At 31.9% G+C, this 22,382-nt stretch overlaps 1 protein-coding gene across 3 annotated transcripts; it reads right to left on the reverse strand.

The window, feature by feature from the left end:
• Positions 1-15,460: 15,460 nt before the first annotated feature.
• LOC11410944 (translation initiation factor IF-2) lies at positions 15,461-22,328 on the reverse strand. 3 transcript variants are annotated; one of them, XM_024783787.2, is made up of 9 exons: positions 22,177-22,328; positions 20,657-20,747; positions 20,331-20,376; positions 20,052-20,172; positions 19,890-19,956; positions 19,103-19,424; positions 17,510-18,547; positions 16,909-17,058; positions 15,461-16,503 (listed from the first exon to the last, which is right to left on the reverse strand). In XM_024783787.2, exons 3-9 carry the CDS (start codon positions 20,358-20,360, stop codon positions 16,072-16,074), a joined length of 2,160 nt encoding a protein of 719 aa, XP_024639555.1. In that variant the 5' UTR covers positions 20,361-20,376; positions 20,657-20,747; positions 22,177-22,328; the 3' UTR covers positions 15,461-16,071. The 3 variants fall into 3 exon arrangements, with proteins under 3 accessions (XP_024639555.1, XP_039690838.1, XP_024639556.1); XM_039834904.1 differs by having other exon boundaries at positions 20,621-20,747; XM_024783788.2 differs by lacking the exon at positions 20,657-20,747 and having other exon boundaries at positions 22,177-22,318.
• Between the last annotated feature and the right edge of the window lie 54 nt (positions 22,329-22,382).

Below are 22,382 nucleotides of genomic sequence, written 5' to 3' on the forward strand. Positions count from 1 at the left end.
TCCTGTAAATTTTTGTTTACCAATGTACCAGCACTGGAGAAATTATGGAAGTTTGTACACTTTTTAATAGATTATTGATTTGAAGAAAAGTTCAATTTCTTAGTACACATGAGTCATGACACGAGGGTAATCGAAATTTATTTTATTTTGAGAGTACATTTTAACACATCTCAATGAGATCAATCAAATATATCGGTGGACAAACTGTACTTTTTATCTTCTTCCCCTCCATAGATAACATATTCATCATTATTATAGACACAAACGTTAAAAATATGAGAAAAATTTCGTGGACAATCACAAATAAATAATGTTTAGGCATCCTTACTTGAAATGAAAAAAAAAAAAATTAAGGAAAATTATTTAGTTACATCAATTTGTTGGGTCATGAAGGAGAGTCAGGGGACCGTCCACATCGAAGTTAGAACAACCATACAAACGAGAGAAACACCACACTTTTACTTAAAACCTTAAGGTTATGGGTTTATAGATCCTATTACTTTTTATCCGATTTGGGACATATAACTCACACTTCCACACAACACTCCCCCTCAAATGTGAGTCTATCTATTCATCATGTTTCCCCTTCAAGCGGAAGCTCTTACTTGCTTGTATCGGTGTTGCTGCTTTCTCCGCAACGGAACCGGCACAAAGAGCCACTTGCTACATGTACCGTCGTTGTTGTTTTCTGCGCAACAGACCGGCTACCTCAGTCGTGCCTTTTGCCCAACTAGGCTCTGATACCATTGATGGGTCATGAGGGGAGTTAGAGGGACCGTCGACAACGAGGCCAGAACAATCATAATAGTGAGAGAGACATCACACTCTTATCCAAAATCTTAAGACAATAGATTTACGGGTCATCTTACTTATAAAGTGTTCAACCATCACTTTTTATCCGATGTGAAACATAATTACTCACACTTGTGCACAACAGTCTTAAGGTTTGTATTGAAAAAAACTCAATCTCATATAAAATAGAGTTATATATGGAGATCATACTTGAAATGAGTTGATAAGGAATGACACCATCTCATGCAAAAAATCTATTGTGTAGTCAATAATTTCTAAATAAATAGTTACAGCTACCAAACTAATATATAGTTACAAATATAAATGTGTCACAATTCATAAAATTTATATTTTAAATTAATAATGTTGATCATCTTTTTATAATATTCTCAAGTTTGAAGAATTCCGTACCACATACTGAATTGTTTTACAATTATTTTATTCTTTCACATGCCCCATACAAGAGTCCAAGTTCATTTTCAACGATCTGAATCAGATCCTGGATTATTATTTTCAGTATTTAGTGCATTAAAATCAGAAGCAAGTCAAGATCTTTTCCCATATACAAAGAATAATACTAACATATTTAATTTATTTATTTAATATGAACAAACACGATATAGTATCATGCTAGATTGCTAATGAAGTTCCAGGAAGGTCCACATTTGTCAACTACATTCATTGATAATGTTTTTATATAAATACGATATGTTACTTTTTTTTGACAGTGTATATGAGCTATTAGTAAGTTGGCACATTAATGGAATGGTTGCATATTTTATGGTTTGAGTAAGATGCAAAATAAATCTGCATGTGGTGACCAATTGACAGATGTTGTAGATGTAACCAATGAAATTAATGATTTGTCGTTTCTGTTTTGTGTTTGTTGATCATAGTAATAATAAAGGGGTAACAGGATTTATTTACCTTTTACTCTTTTTTGCGACATTTGCGCTGCCTTTTTCTTTATTTAGAAAAGCAAATCGATGGAAGATGCTCATGTAAATTTGTAATAGTGTTCATACCGTTGATTTCTTTACATAAAATAAAAGACAATTATGATTGTTTTGAGCAAAGTTATTTTCAGAAAAAGCAAGTTTTTTTTTTTTTTTTACAAGAAGCATTTACGTTAAAAGTCTAGTGTGAAAGTGTGATATATATATCATTGAGACACTTTGATGAATGAATTGAGTTACCTGACTAAACATTTTTGTTCGTGGAGAATGAGGTAGTTTCTCTACGTGGATAATCTCGGAGTTAGTTGGATCAATGTATCAACGCCAAATATCTTGAATTATATGAGTACCTAAATTCCTTTCAAATTCGAATATAGTTTAGTCTTTTGAAAATTTAACATATTGTATTGTTTAGGCGAATTAGGTTATAAGAGTGCATCAAATTAGGACAGACTTTAAGATTCGATGAACGCTAAGAGAGATAATTGTAAATCCATCTACCAAAATAATCATTACATCGAGAGTTTAATCAAAGATCTTGCGAGTGAGTCAACCTTTCACTAACTTAGTCAATCTTCATTGATAGTCACGTCATTTCTTAAATACCCTTTTAATTACACTAAGCTTAATTGCTTAATGAATAACAAAAGGATAGGAAAAGGACTCCCAAAGAGGAAGACAGACTTCTATATTAAAGAAATGGAGAAGTCCTAAAAAAAAATAAGGGAGGTTAGGAAAAAATTGGAGAGCAATGACTCCACAAAATCTTAATGAGTTGGAGAACGAAAAAGTCATAAGATTATAGTAAATCTCTAAATATCATAATTCTCTCATTTTATAGAAAACGTGAACAATACTTACAAATTTTAGAAATATTACATTAAAAGGAAAACCATAGGGAATCGTGAACAATACTTAAAAATTTTAAAAATATTTCATTAAAAGGAAAATTATTAGGAAGTTCTCTCATTTTATAGGAATCGTGAACAATACATACAAATTTTAGAAATATTACATTAAAAGGAAAATTATAAGGAACAAAGATAATCATACATGACTAAAAACTATTCAGTTTTGAATTTATTATCTTTTACACACTAGTGATGATGACTGAAATGGATTTTATTTTAGTATATTTTATTCCATGCATATTGCACGAGTAATACTACTACTATATCCTAGTTGAAGTACTCAAGTTATGGAAAATGTGAGATACGCATTATTGATGTAAAAATGGAATGTTGTGTGTTCTCTTTTTGTTTGCAGGATCTTCATGGCTAGATATACATTGCATTGCCCTTGTCCATAATATATGGGTCCTCTTTGTAGGGACGATAGAGTTCCAATCAAAGAAAGACTAATATGTAACCAAAATTGATTGAAGATTAGAGGTTGATGGGTCAATTTGTTGCAAGCTGGTGGTGCCCATGTTGGATACTATTTTTATCATACATAAGGAATGCATGGGGTCCTATTTTTATCATATTAACTCATTCAACAAATTATTTTTTAAGCACTAGATATTATAATAGTCTACATTTTTATAGCGACATCTAATATATTATATGTTTTGAAATAATATATTATATTGTAGTATATTATATCATCATATATTTGATTTTTAAACATCTTTCCAAATATCTATAAGATGAAGTAATTTGAACATTGCGAAAACTTTTGTTACATCAATCGTACAATATAGCTATTTTAAATGATAAAATTTTACGTTATTTAGCCATAGCGAGTTTTTTATACAGTGTATTGCACCTCACTTTATCTCCGTAAGTTTAATTCAATTAATAAGAATATTGTATAATATATGCAAGCGAGCGGATAAGACCAGAAATATCCAAATAATTTGTTGGATCAGATTTAAACAAAACTTATTCATTAAGAAAATGCTTTTAGATAATTATTAAGTTATCCCTAGCCCAAACACGGCCCAGACGACGGCGTCACATGTGTGATATATATTTTCTTGAGCGCTCTCTCGGTTCACAAAAGTGAGTACGCTAAAGGCACATCTTGGGAGTGGCTCCCCTCTTATATAAACACTACTAATATGTATTCTATATCATATGTAGAACTTCTTTTTTTTTTTTTTTTTTTTTTCAATTCACACAACAATAGTTGTATCCAATGTGGGACTTTGTTTTTACTCTTTCAACTTTCAATTATTTGCTCTAGTGTTCCAACAAATTTTGTTTCACTTTAATTTATTTATCGATTTTTCTTTGGTTTTTACAATTATTGGGTGCTAGAGTTTTGATGACAGCTCTTGTCCGATTGATTTCATGATTCAATTGTGTTTTAGATATGATCACGGTGATACTTTGAACTTCTCAACTTGTACAAATTTGTACATGATAGAAAAGCTCTATTATCAATACTCAATTAAAATTCCAAAACAGAAACAAACTATAAATTATCGATAATTAGTTATCAAACTATCATGACAAAAATAAAAACATAGGTTAAAGAACAATACACATAGGTTAACGAACAATGCACATTTTATTAATTTGTGCAACATCAATACAATTTTCATGTACATGGTTTGAAGAACAGTACACATTTAATGCAATATTCATGGACATATGTTAAAGAACAATACACATTTATTTAATGAGTCATGTTAACTTGTGCCCTTAGGGCTTAAGCATTTAATTCTTGCCACAAATGATAAGTATTAATTGAAAAAATTTAATATTAAATTTATTGAGCAATAAATTAACACAATTTCTGATACATAATACTCCCTCCGGTCCTATTTATAAGAAACATTTTACTTTTTTGATTCATTGCATAAATGATGTATTTGGTCTACATTCTATACCAAGTACATTAATTATTCAATGAATCTGAAAAGTCAACTTTTTCTTATAAATAGAACCGGAGGGAGTATCTATTAGTGGAATCCTTAACATGTGCCCTAAGGACACAAGTTAACATTTCTCTTATTTAATTAGTAGAACTATAAGTCTTGTATGGACCGGTCTAGTACATGAATTGTTAGAACGCGAAGGATTCGAATCTAAAACCTATAGAAGAACACACTTTTATGTTCTCAACCTTACACCACTCGGCCACCCCGTAGGGTTAACCTCTTTAAATGTTACTGCACACTATATTTAAATGATTTAGTAAATTAAATGAAAAGTAAATAGTCATTAAAAAAAACTAATAATGTTAACAACACACATTACCTAACACATATTTCTCAAGATACACCATCTTATTTGTTAAAACTTAATGAGTGTCAACAATTTATGTGGAAACTATATATTTTAGTAAGACATTCATGTTAGAATTTCAATAAGTAGGAACAACTATGTTGAAATGTGTGTATTAGAGTGTGTTGTTACATACATTGCGGAAAAAAGGACAAAATTGTTTAATTTTCACTGTGTATCAATATTAGTCAAAAATTAGAGAATAATTATTTTGAAATGCGTATAAGAGAGAAAGAGCAAGTAAAACATTCTCGAGAAGATTTTAATGCGTATGTTTACATGGGTGAGATTAAGAAAGTTCATTTCGATATGTTAATTAGCATCAAACTAGAAGTTTGCATTTGGGGAAACAAATTGAAAACTATAGTTAGATGGATAAATAGTTTGCTTAAGCAATTATGCATAAGATAAACTATCTCAACCATCAAAGAAAAAAGAATGTGATTAAATTGTTTTTTCATTCTAAACTGTTTCTGCAAGCTATCTTGACTAACATGCTTATTCAAAGACATAGCGACATATACGTGAAATTCTTTCACATATTATTAGAAAAAATTTCTTAAGAATACCTCATAAAAATGGTTTTCAATATTGCAATTGATGTGATAAAAATATTGTCATTTGTTGTGCTTCTATTTGATATATTACCTGAAGGTGTGTTTGCTTCATAGATACTGGCTCACACCCTGATTATGATGCCAATACATTATTAATTTAGTATTGCTAAGGAACTTATCCCCTAATTTAAAGTTTTATTTGATTTTATATTTTGTTTCTTACATTCTCGTATGTCAATACATTACTATTATCAATATACTTTCAAAAGAAAATTCACTGACCTCAAAAGAAAACTCACGCCTAATGAGTTATCAGGAGTTGTTTGCCACCAATCTTTATCTCACGTAATGTAATGATTTCATTAAATTGACAACATTTTTATCAAATCAATTGCAATATTGAAAACTTTTTTTATCAGATACTATTAAGAAAAGGTCTTCTAATAATATGTGCCAGAATTTCACATACATGTCGTTATGTAGTAAACTAATAATTAGTGTTAATTTCTGAAATAGTAAAAAAGAAAATATATGTTAATTGCGAGTCTTAGCCTCATTAGCCAGTGAGATATTCTTAAGAAGATCACTCCTCTTTTCCTCAATAGGGTTGAGTTCCTTTTGCCAACCCACAATAACAGCATCTACCTTTTTAATCAGTGCCTTCATATTTTGATAATAGGTATCAACCCATCTTGGGCATTTTTGATATCACACTCAAGAAACATAATTTGATCAGCGTAATCCATCTCATCTTTAGCTAAGGGTACATCACCGTTCATGTTGTGATATACTTCGGACATTTTTCTTTTGTAACTGATTCTCTACCACTGAAGCAGTGAACAATTTTATGTGAAATTCCTTCACTTATTGGACCCAGAGAGAGATCTGCTCCTCAGTGGTCCTGCAGATTAAATTTAATCACATTCTTAGAATGTAAAACAATTTAATCACATTCTCTCTTCTTCAATGGTTGAAGTAGTTTATCTTATACATAAGTGCTTAAGTAAACTATCTATTCATCTAACTATAGTTTTCAATTTGTTTCCCTAAATTCAAACTTCAAATTTAGCGCTAATTACTATATTCTAATGAACTTTCTTAAACCCACCCATGTAAACATACACATTAAAATCTTCTCAATAATGTTTTACTTGCTCTTTCTCTTTTCCGCATGCATGAAATAGGGTAAAGATTTTGTTTAAATAATATGATTTCTTTAGCATCCATATTGTGAATAAAAAAAAATCTAATTGTATCAACTAAAAATAATTATCTTTTTTTCCCCCTCTAGTATATGTAGCAACACACTCTAATACACACATTTCAACATAGTTTTTTTTTTTAGAAAACATTTCAACACAGTTGCTCCTACTTACTCAAACTCTAACATGCATGTCTTACTAAAATACTATGTAGTTTTCACATAAATTTGTTGACACACATTAGTTTTAAGTTTTAACAAATAAGATGGTGTATCTTGTTAACATTATTTGTTGTTAACCCTAAAGGTTGACCAAGTGGTGTATGGTTGAGAACACATGAGTGTGTTCTTCTATATGTTTCAGGTTCAAATCATTCATGTGCTAACAATTCATGTACTAGACTAGTCCATACAAGACTTATAGTTCCACTAATTAATAAAATGTGTATTGTTCTTTAATCCATGTACATGAAAATTGCATTGATGTTCGACTAATAAATTAAATGTCTATGTTCTTTAACCTATGTACATGAAAATTGTATTGATGTTGACACAATTTGTTTTTCTTTTTTGTCATGATAGTTTGATAACTAATTATCAATAATTTATAATTTGGTTATGTTTTGGAATTTTAATTGAGTATTCACAATAAGTAATAATATTGAAAATCTATAAGTGTGGAGAAATGTGAAAAATGCAATAGTTTAGAACAATCTTAGATTATTTTAAATGTGTATTGTAACAATATTAGTTTCCATAAATATAAATTTTTTAGATTATTTATTCTATATTATTACTTATTGTGAATACTCAATTATTTTTCACATCCTACTAGTTTTAATTTTGTTTCCATAAATGCAAATTTTTTGTTTGACGCTAAGCATATCAAAACAAACTTTGTTGAAAGAAAATGTAAGGTTCATTTTGCTTTAGAAATGACAATTGCTTTTATAATTTTGTTGTTTTATTAATCATATCTAATTGTTATATCAAAAGTAGCAATGAAAATTGGTAATCTATCTTACATGATCAAGATTAGTACAGAGAAATTGAAAGCTGTAACGCCCTATTTCTATTAAAGCCATAAAACTCGCGAATAAAGCATATATTCAAGAAATAGACGCTACGTCATCATACAAAATTCAAAGTCAACATGCATGCATACAAATCTCAACAGTCGCAGCGAATATAAACCAAAATACTTCGAAGCATACATGTCATGAATATAAAAAATACATCAACATAAATGTTCTCCAAGTCCCGACAAAAGGGGTAAATTTCCAACATGAATAAATCCAAACAGATAAATTTAGACCAACATAACAGACGCCTAGATCAGAGCCTATCCTAGACCCTACTAAACGGATACCGGAGATAGCTTCCGATATCCAACCAAGCATCAATCAACTCACCAGAGCAACTAATCCTGCACAGCGTTTATCCATCCATACAGACAGGTAGGCGGTCAAAACCACTGGGGGTAAGTATTACATCAATCATAATCCACATAAACAGTTAGACATGAATAAACCAATTCAAATTCCAAATAATTGACATGAATAATTAATCTCAAATAATAATTCATAATGATAAGTCCAAATATCACAACCAATCAATCGCAACCACAAGTATGACAATTATTCCACATATAGGACTCATGCAACAAAATGATATGTCCCTAAACATGACACATAAATGCATGTGGTACCGAATCACCTCAAGGTCGTCACCTTTGATGCAACAAAAACATCGTATATAAGATCTCACACCCGTCTTACATAATCACCGAAGTAAAAGAGCTCAACCCTTTTACAACCACAAGACTCAACATGACTATGATGCATGAACATACAAGTAAGGACTCAACAATGCAAATGATCTCCAAACTTTCACAATAATATAAAGGACATCTTCCAAATATATTGATCATCTCCTCAACAATTGTATTATCAAGTAATTACGTCCACACAACATCCCAATCATAATTCAAATAAGAGTCATCATCACATTAACAAATGATCATCAATCATCATCAACAACAACTATGTCATATAATCTCACTGATCCATTTGTTTCTCATATTCCAAGTAAGAGAACATATAAGGAGAAAATATGCTAGTGGGAGGCTACTATGCAAGAAGTTTAGAATCCTGTTTCAATGCGATGGAGGCCAAATATGAATAGGATGATAAGGAGAAAATTTTTCACAACTACATACGCATAGGCAAGGATGTTGATGCAGATTGTAAAAGCATCAAAACGATATTGACAAAGTTGTCTATTTGTGTCTTCCAACGACCCATCCACGATCTGTTTATCGACTGTGGTAAAGATTTTATTACCATCTCTTCTGGTCTCAGGTGCAGTCTGTGGGAAGCAGTGACTTTTGGGGCTTATATGTTTGAATCGAACAAAGATAAGACTTCTGTTAAAAGTTTAATTGTTAAATTGTCTTCAAGGATAAGACTTCTGATGCTATGAAATATGTTTATAAAATAAATGTTTTCTTTCTACAAAACATTTATGTTTGTACACCATGATGCAGAGTTTAAGATTCCAACCAACGATATTTACAAAATTCTGGTTGAAAATCCAAAGATTCCAACTCATTCCTTATGATTCATACTTAGTAATAGAGAACCTAATCAATACAAGAAAAACAACAAACAAATCTAGTAACAGAGAACTCAATCAGTGATAAAATCCAATAAAATCATCAAACAGAGAACCTAATCCAATACAAGAAAAAAAACAAACAAATTTAGTGACAATAGCAAAGGTAATTTTGAAAATAAAACAAGATTGAGAGAAACTCAACTTGTTGAAAAAAGTTAGGGTTAACAAAAAGGAAAGTTAGACATGTTTTTCACTTGTCACCACCGGAAACGAAATGTAAATATGTTTTGTTTACTAATTATTATTTAAAATTGTAGATGATTCATTTATTGAAAAAGATTACGAGGATTGCTAAGAAATGTTCTTTTGACTTCAAGTAAACTCGTTGATCCCATTGATTCAGATCACACTGTGCGTAAAAATATCGGGTATTATCGCATTCAAGCATGACGAGTTATCATGAGTCAGTAAGAAATGAAAGATCTCTCCAGCATCTTGTTTGTGCCATCAACTATCAGTTGTCGAATTATTAAGATATTATGTTACAAATTAGATCTTCACTTCTATGTGATGTTTTCTCTCCTTGAATTTACTCGAGTATTATATCATGATTGATGCAGCTCATAGTGCATGTATAGCTGATGCACGATCTTCTTTCTACAGTGAAACTAATTCTCATATTTTAATTGGGAACTTCTACGGTACACCGCAAATTAAGGTGTACCGATACTCCTACTTTAAAAATCTTTAAATTAACTATTATTTTTATGGAATAAAGAGCTATTTGTTGATATTTATATTTTAGGAAATGTCATTTCATAAGAAAAAACATTATTTCATTGTTTATAAAAATCATACTAATTTTTTTTACATTTTATTGTAAAAATAATCAAAATTCTCTATTATAAGTACTAAAAATTCAGAAAAATTAAATTTTATTTCGTCGACGTTTTTGGTAAATGATATTTAATTATTATAATTATAGGTGATATAAAATATTTTTTCTCTTCAAAAAATAACACATTTAACTATTAATTTATTGATTAGGTGTACCAATGCACTCAAATTTTTTGATGTACCATAGAATTTACCATTTTAATTATCAAGACTTAAATGCTAAGCCATAAGTTGTTAGCATGTCAAATCGCGCACTACAACATCATCGTGCCGTGGGATTTGAACAAATTGCAATTGCTCATGATCCATAATTGATAACATTGATGAGAATGATTGATTTCAAATAACTCATATTCAATGAAAAACCGTCTTTCTTGTTTCAGATATCAAATGTTTTTCCTAGTGATGGTGCTTGGGAACAATTTCATAAGCAACGCAGCATCTATATTCTATCTATATTATATATATTTGAAGGTTTTTCTCAAAGACATATATGATAATGTTTTTCTCATATGACACGTGGCCTCTTGAACCAAACTAAGGAATGTCATGAGTTTGGTATTTAATGAAATGTACAATTATTTTATTTTTATTTTCAAAATAATAATGTGAGACAATTATATCATGTATTTTATTGATTGTCAAACAAATATGGATACAGTCAAATGACTTGATTTATCTTTTAATATTTTAAATGTTGTCAAATAAAATTGATAAAAACAAATTTGGTGTAATTAAGTTTCCAAATATACTTGTCAAAAAAAAAAGTTTCCAAATATATTTTATTGGCCAATTAAAAAAAAAAGAATCATGCATCGAAAGTAATAATGCTTTTGCAATACGTTCTCGTGAGCTTAACTCAGTCGATATGAACAATGCATAATATATGCAAGGTCTGGGGTACAAACTCCGACCACCACAAAAAAAATACATATACAAGAATAATTTTGTAAAATCAATCTCAATTTCTATTTCCAATACAAAATTAACGATATTTCCTAATATGCATGAAAATGTCAAAAATACTTGTAATAAAATACTAGAGTGTATAATTTCATTAATGTCTTATGATTGGGTACTTATTCAAGAGTCAACAATAAACTTCCAAAAATGTTCAATTTTACTGGCACCACTTCAAAGTTTCATGAAATAATTGAGTTTGGGTTTATGTATGAGTACTACAGTTTCATATGCATTACTTTTTTTTTTTTTTGTTAATGCATTCTGCCACTACAACTGTAACTTTGACTCAACTTTTAACTCAATTGGTCTAAAGTTTCATTGAATTATTACTAACATAATAATATATCTATGACTATGTATACATTATTTTGTTCTTAGCGCATATAACTTAATAGTTAGGCTTATAAAATCAAACTTTTAGGAGACAAATTGGCAAAATTAATTCTTTAAGATTAGGATTTAAAAGACAAATATCATAAAGACTATGAGAGGATGACTATTCTAATTGCTGTCTAGGTTTTTACCACGTTTAAATAATTAAACATATGGGGCAATGACCGCTCGTTTGACTTAATGGAATAGTTCAACACATCATGGTTTATTCAAAAAACAATATCCCAATTGTAATATTCATCAATAATTATGGTTTTATAACAATTAACTATAATTTATATTATTAATAATTTTACAACAATTTGTAAAAAAGGTAAATATAGCATTTAATTATGTCAATCCATAATTGATCAAACTAAATAATTATTACAACATCCCTACTAAATAATTATGTATCAATCCATAATTGATCAAAGTAACTTTATACTTAATTGGTTATATTGATTTATAGTTAAATGAAAATAAATTTTGCAACCATGCAACGCGCATGTCTTATAGTCCAGTATGAACTAATCTCAAATCATGACAAAAGAAACAATGAAGAAACAATGAAGAATGTACGTAATTAATTAAGTTAGTTTAATGATAACAAAAACATGATATTAAAAAGACGGTTGATCTGTTTTTGTATTCGTTGTTTTTCCTATCAACTATGATCATTAGGTCTTGTTTTCTTTTTAAAAGCTCTAATTAGGTCTTGTTAGAGTAAAAAGAAAACACAAAACATGTTGAACTTGCATTGTTTAGTAAGAAAGTGATAGTAGATAAGGCTCATAATATGACACATTTCTTAGCCTATTTAATTAATTAGATATTATATAAAATTAAAACTTAAAGCTACTTGGACCTTTCGATGAGGTACGAGCTAGACATGTTTTGCATGGGAGACATGTGAGGCAGGGATAGACGACCAACTTCTTACAAGCTTCCATTATTGTTTTAATGGTATTCACGTTCAAATAGATACCCTTCAACAACTAGACTTGAAACTTTGTTATCCAACACATGAATAAATAATCAACAAAACTTGAAAAACTTTACCTTAGATGAGAAGCTAAGGTGAAGGGATATAATGTTATTTGAACATTTAAAAATCAATGACTATGAGAAAGATAAACAACTACTACATAGAAAATGAAATAGTATGTATAAACATAACATTCTGTCTTGAACATCAATTTTTATTTTTATTTTTATTTTTAGATTTCGAACATCTAAAAAGTTATAAACATAACATTCTCATATCTTATAAGAGAGATAAAATATATTCAAGAAGCCAGGCACTCCCAACAAGGCAACAACACAAGTAGCTGTCCATGTTTATAGCCGTCTTATAGTAACAAAAAGAAAAGTATTTTAATTTCTTGCAGAAAGTATACGTATAAAAAATAAGTAATAATCTGGTATCCACTTACTCCTAAAAGGGAAAATCCACTCAAACCAATCAACATTCAACAACTTTTTTATTAATTTTTTATTTTCATTACTTCAAGTCTTCAACTATTGATTTGTTTGAAGTTATTACGCAATAGTTTTATATAATTTAAAAACTAATTGATTATTTAGCTTTTACAATCTAAGTAAATGTTTTTTTTTTAAGACGCCAATCAATCTAAGTAAATGTTGATTATACATAATGTAATATAGCTATAAATCTATAATTTATTTAAATTTTTATTTAAATTTCAAGAATGTACTCTCTTCACATAATTAAATCTTGTGATTCAATGTGGCCCAACAAATAAACATCAGGTGCGTTGGAATCCTCCACCGGAATACTTTATTAAAATCAATGTGGACGGATCTTCTTTTGGTAATCTTGGTAATGCAGATTTTGGAGGTCTTTTGAGAAACAATAGGGGGATTTGGATTCATTGTTTTTCCGGATCTTGTGGAAGAGCTACTAATTTGTTTGCTGAACTTTCAGCTATTTGGAAGGGTCTTCAGTTGGCGTGGGATATTGGTTATAGGTCTATCATCATGGAATCTCACTCTCATCATCATGGAATCTCACTCTCAGGTAGCTTTGGATCTTATTGTTGATACTAAACAAAAGGATTTTCATCCTCATGCAACTTTGCTTTCTCTCATTAGGAAGTTTTCTTCTCTTCCATGAGTGGTCTCATTTAGTCATACTTTGAGAGAAGGGAATGAATGTGCTGACTGGTTGGCTAAATTTGGTGCAACTAATACAGACTCCTTGAAGATGTGGACTTCTCCTCCTCCTCAATTGGATATCATCATGCTTGCGGATACCTCTTGGGTATTTAGGCAGCGGATTGGCTAGTTTGGTTTTCTTGTCTTTTAATTTCCTCTTCATCAAAAAAAAAATCTTGTGATTCAATAGTTGGATTATTTGGATTTGCTTTCGATTTTTTTTTTTTTAATAATCATATTTACATTTGATAAAAATTCTAAATAGTTTTTATGTGAGTCGAATATCCTTTGCGCACAACTACAAAGAGCAGTCCCTCAAATGGTTTAACACTGTTGCATTCTCAGGGTTGGATTCGAACCGAAGACTTTTTTTTTTGTCAAGTAGCCTAGTAGCTAGAACTCACACAATTTAATTGTGGAGAAATGGGATGTCCAGGGTTCAAACCGAAGACCTTTAGTTAAGCTAAAAAATATCTATTATCATCTCATTCAAGTTTTTTTTTGACAAAATCTCATTGAAGTGTTCTCGAATAAAAAAAGTAAATACATATGACTTAGTCCTGAAGTATATATGGATATCCTATTATACATTTTTTTTAAGGGCTATTATACATTTTCTTAAAAATTCAATTTTGAAATCTTCATATTATCGTTTTTCTGAATTTAGTTTCATTGATTAAATATACACCAAGATCCTTGTAAGGTGATAGAAACTAGTAACAATATAACACTTTATTGAGTAACAACTATTTATCGTTGAACAATCTTTAGAGAAAGGTTTTCAATCAGAGATAAGATATATAACTAATAACTTGAACAACAATGAAATGTTGCATAGAACAGACATACACATATTCTATGATGACTAACAATGTCTTGTCTTTCCTTATTTATTCATAGTTCAGACAGAAAATACACACAAACTGTAGTAACTGCAGCTGCTATTAAATAATTAATAACAGTTGTTATAAGTACATATCCTTACTTGCTCAAAAAAAAGTACGTATCCTTACTTCCTCATTTTGTAAAAACTGGGTCCACTCCATGTGCATTTTCATTGTATGAAGTATACTTGCCTTGAAGTGATCATAATCAGGATCAACGATGGAATCAACATCATCATAAGAGTTTGGTTCTTGGACAATATTGTAATACGAAGTGGGGTTCTGAGATTCAAAAATCAAAGTTGGACGATATGCCAAATTGAGTGATACAAGGTGAGGCTTGGTACCAAAATCTGACAGTAGGCACATGATATTGGAAGAATGGAAGATAATGAATCAGAATCTACAGTGAAATTAATGTCGACATAAGGATCTGATTCTTTTACCATTTTTTCTCCTTCAAGATGAATCCTTAGCCTCCTCTGCCACCTTTGTTTGTCGCCCATTAGCAGCAAAACTTCTCCATGCTCTATTTTACAACACCACAAAAAGGCAGTTACAAATGATATTCAACCTGAATGTGGATAATGTTAGTGCCACCAAGGACGAGCACATCCACGCATCGCAGTCACAACTTGTGCCAACTTCTCTGTTCCGATGCCCTTCGCAACAAAATATTTATCGGTGCAAAATACCTACCAGTAGGCATTGTTGACACCGTCAAACACTTAAATATGCATTTAAGCATGATGTACCACAATTTCAAGATTGATGATCTGATACCAATTGATAGAAACTGGTACCAATATCATACATTAATGAATAACTATTTATTATTGAAAAATCTCTGGAGAAAGGTCTTCAATCATAGAATATACAATTACAAACTTGAACAGGGATGTAATGTTACATATAACAGAAAGGCAAAGGCACGATTCCTGCCAAAGATGAGAGCCTTGGACCTCTCCCTTTCCAAATAACCCACTCAAATATTCTAGGATGACTGACTATGTCTTGTCTTTTCTTATTTATTCCTAGCAAACAAAAAAATACACACAAACTGCAAAGTAACTACTTATAATAACTGCAATTAAATAACTAATAACTACCCAGAAACTGCCAGGATCAAATTATTTTCCTCTCATAATACTTCTTAATAAGAAGGTAGTAGCTTCCTTTTGAAATGGTATATAATTAACACAGTTCCATACTTTGCTAGAGCTGCGGTCTAACATGTAATTCATGAACGCATGTCAGTATATGTGCAATGCACATATCAAAAAACTTAGTATACAAACTACTTAAAGGCTTCAATAAATTAATTCAATACTATAACAATCCATCTGTATTTAATAGTTATTTTGGCAGCTCAGGTATAATTTTACCACAAAAATGTGTGCTGAAAGAAGTACCAGCTTTTCATCAGCACTCTATTCGAACAGCACCACTCTCCGACTTAATAAACTTGGGCTTCCTAACTACTTGTTCTAAGCACTGTATAACATCACCAATCTGGAAATCACAACAGTTATTGATTACTAGTCCACACTCATTTCCTTTCTTCACAGAATCCACATCCTGCTTCTCCCTCTTAAGAGACGAACAAGGTCCTTCAAACACCATTTCACCACTCCTTAGAAGCCTCATGGTTGCTGACCTGTTCACAAAACCTTCAACAACTTTGCAACCAGCTATTTTCACATCAGGTCCCTTAGATTTGCTCCCTTTCACTTCGAAGATATTCAGCACTTCTGCTTGCCCAGCCACCTGAGTCTCGGGTGTACCTGGGGCCTTCTCTATTATCAGATTGGCTACGTCTTCCAATACGTGGTAAATCACACGGTGCATAATTACCTACAAACCAAACCAAACCAAACAGATATCAAATAAAGGGCAACCCGGTGCACTAAAGCTCTCGCATATGCGGGGTCCGGGAAGGGGTCCCACCATTATTGGTGTATTGTACGCAGCCTTACCCTGTTTTTTACACAAGAGGCTGCTTCCAGGACTTGAACCCAAGAAATAAAAAATTTCAATCACTAAATAACTAAATGAGTAAATCACAAATTTAATCTTTAAAATTGTATGGCGTCAATTCAGTACCTGAATTTTATTAATAAAAATAATATGACTGAAAATTTTCAAATTTAGGAATATTCTGAAACTTCGCTAATTTCAGAGATTAAGTTGACGTCTTATAATCTTAGGGACTAAATCAGTGATTACTCGTAGTTAAATACGGGAAAAGGCTTAAAATACCTTGATACTAGCACGAGTTGCTGCTTGGGTAAGAGAAATAGGTGGACTCTTGACATTGAATCCAACTATGCATGCACCGCAAGCCTGTGCTAGGTCCACGTCGGATTGAGAAATAGGCCCCACGCCAACATGGACAACATTCACAGAAACCTAACAATGAAATTACAGAATAGTTATTTTATATAGCAACAAATAGCACATAAAATATTAATAAAACAACACTAAACTTATCAGAATTTTTTATTTATATCTCAACATTTGGACAAAGCACAAACCACGTTACTGTGACACATTTATATTATCAGAATTTATGAGATAGAAAACAGCAAAAAATGAACATCTAAGGCTAATAATAACTTGATCAAAGGCTTCAACAGAAAAAAAAGGGAAAAAGGTCAAGCTCTTACATCCATGCTGTTAATGTGATCTTAGTTAAATATCACAAACACTTATGCTTAAAACCTACTGTTTTATAATTACTTGTAACGGATGTAATGATTTCCAATTAATACAAAATCTGTTGTGGACGGCCTTCCACGTCCTTGTTCTTTGTGCAAAAATAAAAGTTTACCACATTATAGTTATAATAACCATCGCATACCTGAGGACTATTTAAAGTTGTCAATGCATCTGTAACAGCTTGAACAGTTCCCTGAACATCTCCTTTTACAATTACTGCCATTTCAACCCTCTTTGGAACCTCCTCAGTATCATCTGAAGTAGTTGGGATATGCACTATCTTACCTCTAAGCCTGTCCTCTTCAAATTTCTTTTTCCTACCAGAACTAAGCATTCTAGCCCGCTCCTCAGAATGAACAGCAATGACATCGTCACCGGCCATTGGCAGCCCTCGAAGCCCTTCAATCTCCACAGGCATTGCCGGAGTTGCTCGTTGAGTTAACCTCCCTGCTGCATCTTTAATAGCCCTTATTTTTCCCCACTGCGAGCCTACAACCACATGCTGTCCACAAACTAGAGTCCCTGCCTTCACTATAGTAGTCACCAATGGACCCCGTCCTTTGTCAAGTCTTGCTTCAACCACATATGCTTGAGCAGGACCATCAAATCGTGCTTTAAGATCCATCATATCAGCCTGAAGGAGTAAAGCTTCCTCTAGGTTATCCAGTCCAGTCTTTTTAAGCGCGGAAACTTCAACAACCTGAATATCCCCACCCATCTCCTCTAACAGCAAGCCCTCTGAAGCAAGCTGTAGTTTTACTTTTTCAGGATTTGCACCTGGTTTATCACATTTATTGACTGCAACTACAACTGGTACATTAGCTGATTTCGCATGAGACACAGCTTCAAGTGTTTGGGGCATTACACCGTCATCTGCAGCAACAACTAGCACTACTATATCTGTGACTGCTGCACCTCTTGCTCGCATGGCACTAAATGCAGCGTGACCAGGAGTGTCGAGAAATGTGATTGATGCTCCTGATGACATGCCCACCACAAAGGCACCTAGATGCTGAGTAATGCCACCAGCTTCCTTAGCTGCCACTGACGTTTGACGCAAGGCATCAAGAAGGGAAGTTTTTCCATGATCAACATGACCCATCACTGTTACAACTGGAGGGCGGGGTAAAACTTCTTTACCTTCAGTTGAATGCAACCTCTTAACATTGACACCAACTTCCTGCAACAGAAATGAACAAATTAAGTGAAAGAAAACAAATATCCACAAACAGGAACCTAAAAAATCATCATGAAAGGTAAACAAAAATAGATGTAAGAATACCCAAGTAATGCTACAATGATGGATTGAAACTAAATATTTCCCCAAACCTACCTACCAAGACTCTAGGCCTAGTACTATCGATTACTTATTTTCCTTTTACTTTCCTATGCATATTGAACCTTACAACAAATGGGGAGATGCACAAAATCTACCAATGCCAACTATCAATTTAAGGAAAAGTATATCTCAAACTCCATTGATTTCCATCAAAACATTGCTAGCAGCCTTTATCTCAAGCAACTAAAAAATTATTAAAGATAACTTTGAATCCTATATGCTCCAAGTGAAGCAGAATGTGACAATGAGTAGAGAGTATGAGCAAAATATTTTTTTCCCTAACAAGCTGTCATTTACAAATGGGAAAAGGCTAGCAAACAAGTAATGGAATCAAAAGACGATACTGATTTCCTATATTCACTGATTTAACATCATCTATGACTAAGAAGGATATACCATTGCAACAAGCTCAGAAATATCCATACTGAGAGGCTCAAACTCTGATTGAATTTTTTCGCCAACAGTTGTGAGAATATCTTGCAAAGAAGATACTGATTTTCCAGAACGCTTTGCCAGTTCAACAAGGGTCATGCCTTCAAATATTTCTATCGTTTTATCGGGATTAGATTTGGTTGCAGTGACTTTACAAGGGACGTGTGGAGCGTCAACAGGAGGCTGGTTTCTACTGCCTTTTCTCACATACTTCTCCCTCTTTGGGGGCTTCAAACCATACGCTGCATCACTTCTTGACCAGACTTGTGAGCTAGCATGGAAGCACCTGCCAACGTAAAACAAAACTAATTACATCTAGCTTTTTGTTTTCACAATTGTCCATCTTTTTACGTATAAGCACCAAATTTTCAACTAATGTCACTTCTTTCTTCCATGTGCAATCACACAAATTTTGGCGTTGACATTTTCGTCTACGGCCGAGATATGCTTGAAAAATTCAGGACCATTCATTACAGTATTATTAGCATGTAAATAAACCCAACCCAATCTACCAATCAGGAATATTATCACCGATGTAGTATACCTATCAACTCACAAAGCAGTACATAAATTACGGCCTCTTAAAAGTGCCCCCATCCCTCTGTAATTTATGCATATCTTTAAAAGTAAACTAACTTCTCCTAGCCCTACTCACCATGCATAGGCCAAATGATGCTATCATCCTAAACCACCTAAACTGTAATGCTATCAATTGTTCATTTTAAAACTTGAAATTTGAGTACTATCTCACCGTATTCCACATTCTTTAGTCCCACTACTATAACCAGCCCCACCTATACATGAGTGATTGATGAAATCTGCATCAGGTAATGTGAAGTACGTGTAAGTATAATAGTATACAATAAACAAGTGCTGGAAATGAAACATTATAAGCATAAATGACGTCAATTACCAGGCATGCATCTTGCTGATGCATAAACAGATTGTGAAGCAAATATAGATGCAAAACTTGACCCTACCACATGCCTACATGATGTTGTAGCCAAAGCTCTGGTGAAGTTCATATATATTCTCTGCATTCAGATGATAAAAAGTGTATTATCAGAAACTTAATGAGCTATATACACTAATTATTATAGGAAAAATAAAACCCCCTGCAACATGGATAATTATGGTATTTTACACAATTTAAAATGAAAGGAGCTGGTGCTTATTATAAAAGTCAACTTACCTTCTTTCCAAGCTTCAGCAAAGCCGCCATTCATAAGCATATAACTCTGCAGATTTAGGCCAAATGCAAATTATTTACAAAAAAGATAGAGACGGAATATGACATCTAACTTTAAATAAAAAATTCTTGTAAAATAACTTATACAAGATAATAAATTTTTAAGCTACATAATTCTTTTATGAATATCTTAAAGGAAAAATCTTGTAAAAACATAAAAATACTTGAAATACTTGAACAAACTTCCTTCCACTTCAAATGAAACTTAATAAAAAAAATTTTTTTTACAAAACCGTTGAAAGTGAAGAGTACAATATGAAGACCCTAACCCTAGACTCAAACTGTGATCCAGCTCCGACTAACACATTGGATGGCTAACGAGTCTCTTATGTACTCTTCAGTCCTCCAATGAATTAATACCTGAAAAGAAACAACAACATGTGATGAGATTTACTATCTCAGTGAGTTCCCAAAGAGGGATGAAGTATAAATTTGTCCTTAGAAAATCATTAGTTAAAACTCAGATAAAATTAAATCTTTCTATGATCGTAAGATTTATTCGTTCATTTGTATTTTGTAATTGTGTTCGTAACTTCTCCCGAGTGTGGGTATACCCAAGAGGCCAAGATAGTTACCTACCAGTAAAGTATGCTAAAAGACGGTAAGTGGTGCCCCATCTACTTTACTGTTTTCTGAGATTACCTTATCTACCCCACAATTGAATGATCATTTTTATCATTCACTCTTGTACTACCTAGATGCATATTAGACATCTAGTAATCTTGAATACCTTTAACTTAATTGTTTTTTCATCATATATTATCATTCATACTTAGCATTTCCATAACTAGTTATATATATAGTATACATAAGTCTGACTAACTAGGAAATAGCCTATGCTTCTACTTACTCTGCACATATATATAGTATACATAAGTAGCATCAAAGTATAACAATCAAATAGTAATTAAGTATAATGCATATACAACTATGCTATCATCATCATTATTTCATTACAGGAATTAAACATTTCCAGTTTAAGTTTATTCTCATACTAAGTAGAATTTACCTAGCATTCATCTAATCAACACATCAACTTTCACATTATTGCAATAACAATTCATAGACATTCCATCAATCACCATCTTAATCCAGTACCAAACAAGTCCTTAAATTATCTATACACATATCGTATAACTTTATATGTTCTTTTTATTACTAATCACCCATATACTTCTTTAAATCCATGAACTATCAATGTCAAATACACAAGTAACATTAAGTAACAATATCATTACTAATAAACTCTAATAAATCATCTAATCTAAACACTAATACTCACATAAGACAGTTCACAAACATCTCATATGCATATTATGAATCAAAATTCTTTAATAATGATGATGGTTCTCACTACCTTCAAAGTGACACGTATGAGATACATATAAAATAAATTACTCAATCTAAGAGAAATAACACAAATTTGCCTTCATCTGCTCCTAATGTTCTCTTTTGGCTCTTTATTCAAGTTTTTCCTCAATTTCTCATAATTTCCACAAACCTAGATCTTTTCCAATCTTAGAATGGTAGAGGATTGTGTTTCTTAGTTGATTCTGGCGAGAGAGAAGAGAGGAAGAAGAGGAAATTCTGATATTCTCTCTCTTGAATTGCTTATTTATGGGTTTATGTTGAAGTTACGAAATTTCTCTCACTCAAGTAGATTTCAACAAAAGACCATACTAATTCACATAGAAACGAGCCTCTGAGCAAAACGCAGGACAAAATCTTGCGCTCCCGAGAGAGAGAGAGAGAGAGAGAGAGGTGCATTGCACGAATCAGATTCAATTACCTGTTGAAGTTGCGAAGTTTGTTGTTCAAAAATTCGTCATGTGTTTGTGAGACCTCGCGAAGAGAAAACGATGCAGGAAGGAAAAGTAGTGAATAGGGTTAAGTTTTCTTGCAACAGTGGGGCGGTGAACTAACCACTCTCTTTCAAGCCTCATTCAATTCATTTATTTCTCTTTTAATATTTCCACCATTTGATTCATCCAATGG

Source organism: Medicago truncatula, chromosome 5 (assembly GCF_003473485.1).
Source record: "Medicago truncatula cultivar Jemalong A17 chromosome 5, MtrunA17r5.0-ANR, whole genome shotgun sequence".
Lineage (NCBI taxonomy): Eukaryota > Viridiplantae > Streptophyta > Magnoliopsida > Fabales > Fabaceae > Medicago > Medicago truncatula.

Coding starts and splice junctions, on each gene's coding strand:
- LOC11410944 (XM_024783787.2), bottom strand. CDS start 20,360: ATGGCGGCTTTGCTGAAGCTTGGAAAGAAG. Junction 19,425..19,889: donor ACTAAAGAATGTGGAATACG/GTGAGATAGTAC, acceptor TTACGTTGGCAG/GTGCTTCCATGCTAGCTCAC. Junction 16,504..16,908: donor CAACTCGTGCTAGTATCAAG/GTATTTTAAGCC, acceptor TTTGGTTTGTAG/GTAATTATGCACCGTGTGAT.